At 33.4% G+C, this 2,763-nt stretch overlaps 1 protein-coding gene across 1 annotated transcript; it reads left to right on the top strand.

The window, feature by feature from the left end:
• The first annotated feature begins 1,116 nt into the window (after window positions 1-1,116).
• LOC129953913 (HMG box-containing protein 4) lies at window positions 1,117-2,556 on the top strand. The gene is made up of 4 exons (XM_056067456.1): window positions 1,117-1,272; window positions 1,343-1,713; window positions 1,769-1,883; window positions 1,951-2,556. Exons 1-4 carry the CDS (start codon window positions 1,248-1,250, stop codon window positions 2,514-2,516), a joined length of 1,077 nt encoding a protein of 358 aa, XP_055923431.1. The 5' UTR covers window positions 1,117-1,247; the 3' UTR covers window positions 2,517-2,556.
• Window positions 2,557-2,763: the final 207 nt, after the last annotated feature.

Here is a 2,763-nt window from a genome sequence, read left to right as displayed (position 1 = left end):
TAATTGCTTCTATGAGACTCTTCGATACCAAGTCCAGTACATTTTACTTTTTTCGGTTTTAATCTTTTGAGGCTTTTTCTTGGAAAAGATTCAAGCATAATTGTTAGAGCATTGTATGCCGAATTTGCACCTTGTTTCAAGAGTTTCTTGCATTGGAAGACAACATTGAAGCATTTATTCGTGAGATACCGGCCGAAATGTTGTAAAGAGTATGTCAAAATTGGACTAAGCGGATGGACCATTTAAGGCAAGGTCAAAATTTGCTTGCAGTAATCTTTAAAAATTAAATTATATGGACCGATTCAAATAAAGACTTCATGCACGTTTTTAATTGTATGTTTTTTTTTAAACTTTCTTATAGCTTTTAAAAATTCACCCTTTATAAATATATACATACATATAAAACGGGCAAACTAAATGAATTATATCAAACTAAATTTTTGGTACAAATTAAGAGTCATATCAAAAATAAAGACAATTATCAGAAACACCCTATTGAATTGAAAAACAAATATATTTAAAAATATATTATATTAACTACCTACCGCAAAAAATACTCTTGCAGTCCTTTTTTGAGTTGTTATTGTTTTTCTTATACTTTTTCTATTTTTTGCCAAAACATAACCGTAAAAACTTTCCTCTTCAAGTACAATATGCGTACACACATATAATGTTAAAACGTTGTTGCTATTGCCTCCCTCGATCTCCTACTACATTTGCATATGTTCTTCTCTATTTTCTGTTCTTTAATTATTGTTGAATTTTCCCTCATTCGCTCTTACTTAGTTGAAGCGTTGACCACTGTTAAATCTTTCCAATAACTCCCCGTCCTCTTATGTAGTATTACCACATTACTCCAAAAAAGTGACAAAATAGAAAAACGTAACAAGAACTAAAAATTAAAAAATTAAATCTTTATCGAACAACGAAATATATTACTTATAAGCAACAAAAAAGTTATTAAAAATTTAAATATCGAACATATTTCTCATATTGTTTATATGTTGTACAAATTTGACTAAAATTCTGAATGTTGTAACAAAAGATAAAAATAAATAACATTTTTAAAAATTAAAAAAAATTCTAACAGCTTCTTCATAATTGGCATACTGTGGCAACGCTGCTCCGAAGCGCTTCACTGGAAAGTCAACATTCGGCTGTGAAACCATTTTTATTTTGACGTTTTACAAACTCTTTTATTTATTTCTTCAATTTTTTTTCCAAACAAAATTTACAAAATAAACTAAATGGAATCTCCAAATAGCTCTAAGGGTAAAGGTTTTGTTTTAGATATACCTAAATGCTGGGTTTTTAACAATTACAACTAAAAACTAACTTATAGAATTTGAAATAACCGGTGTTTCGAGGAGCGGACGTGTCCGAAAGAAGTCCTCCAAACTCCTTGATTTCCGGTCACCAGATGAGATCGAACCTAAGTCAAAGAAAGGCGGTGCAAAATCTGCAAAAAATCAATTAAAAACATCACTTGACATGGCACCGAAGTCAGATTATGAAGCAGCCGAATCTGATGAAGATTTCGACACTGATGCCATAGACGCCAATTTAGATGATAATTCGGATTCTGCTGAATATATGGAAGGTGAAGGTGAGGAAGATGAAGACTCAGATGAACAATCTGAAGATCCAGTGGTGCATCAGAGTTTGTATATGAGTGAAAAATCCAACAAGAAAAGGATATTGAAGGATGGGAAGGTAAGAAATAAATAAAACTTAGTGGAGGAATTTTTTAATGTGACTCTTGTTTCAGGTTGTAATGGAAAAAGCTCAAAGAAAGGACAAGGGAAAATCAAGATTTACTGCTTACATGCTTTGGGCTCGAGATTCCAGAAAAAATGTATTGAATAATAAAAACAATAGTTTGGGTATCGTATTCTCTTCATTTTAAATTAAAAAATATATTTGATTAAATGTTTAACGTCCTCATTATAGACTTTGCGAACACCTCTCGCAAACTGGGAGAGATGTGGGCAAATGTGCCGGCTAATGAAAAGAGCATGTGGAGGCGACGGGCAAAGCGACTCGGAAAAAAGACAAAACAAGGTGACGACGCCCAGGGTCAAACAAAATCAACTTTCATAAACAGAGCCACAACAAGTCGGACAAAGAAGATTGCTCAGCAAACAACAACTAGTTTGCCTGCTAAATTAAGCTCGCCAACTCAGTCCACACAAAGTTCAATATTTTCTTCAACAGTAACCAATACTCCGACACAGCCGGGAGCCTTCAAAGTAACTGGCATTGAACCAATCGATGTAGCAGCGCACTTGAAGCTCTTGGGAGATAGTTTGTCAATAATTGGGGAGCGTTTGAAGGAACACGAAGGACAAATAACTGTTTCAGGGAGTCTATCTGTGTTGTTGGATAGTCTTTTGTGCTCTGTTGCACCGCTTGTTTGTTTAACCACCCAAATTCCGGGTATGGAGAATCGAAAAGGTCTGAATGACACTTTACATGCGACTATGGATAACATTGCATATATAATGCCAGGATTATAGATATTTATGTTTTAAGCAATAAATTAGATAACTGTGAAAAGATGTTTTGTTTGTTGAAGTGTGCAAATTAAGGCATACATTATATAAAATTAAATTTAACTAAAGAATATTTAGTAGAATCTTGAAACCCATCGCTTTTGGAAACTTCTTATGAAAAACGTTGAAAGAACCCCTTCGTCGGATTTGTACCAAGTTTTCCATTACTTTGAATTTGTGTGTCATCGAACCAAAATTCAATGCACTTACC

The sequence above is a fragment of the Eupeodes corollae genome, chromosome 1, assembly GCF_945859685.1.
Source record: "Eupeodes corollae chromosome 1, idEupCoro1.1, whole genome shotgun sequence".
NCBI lineage: Eukaryota > Metazoa > Arthropoda > Insecta > Diptera > Syrphidae > Eupeodes > Eupeodes corollae.
The sequence above is the reverse complement of the archived record's forward strand: the minus strand, read 5'-3'. Positions and strand labels throughout refer to the sequence as shown.

Coding starts and splice junctions, on each gene's coding strand:
- LOC129953913 (XM_056067456.1), top strand. CDS start 1,248: ATGGAATCTCCAAATAGCTCTAAGG. Junction 1,273..1,342: donor ATCTCCAAATAGCTCTAAGG/GTAAAGGTTTTG, acceptor ACTAACTTATAG/AATTTGAAATAACCGGTGTT. Junction 1,714..1,768: donor GGATATTGAAGGATGGGAAG/GTAAGAAATAAA, acceptor CTCTTGTTTCAG/GTTGTAATGGAAAAAGCTCA.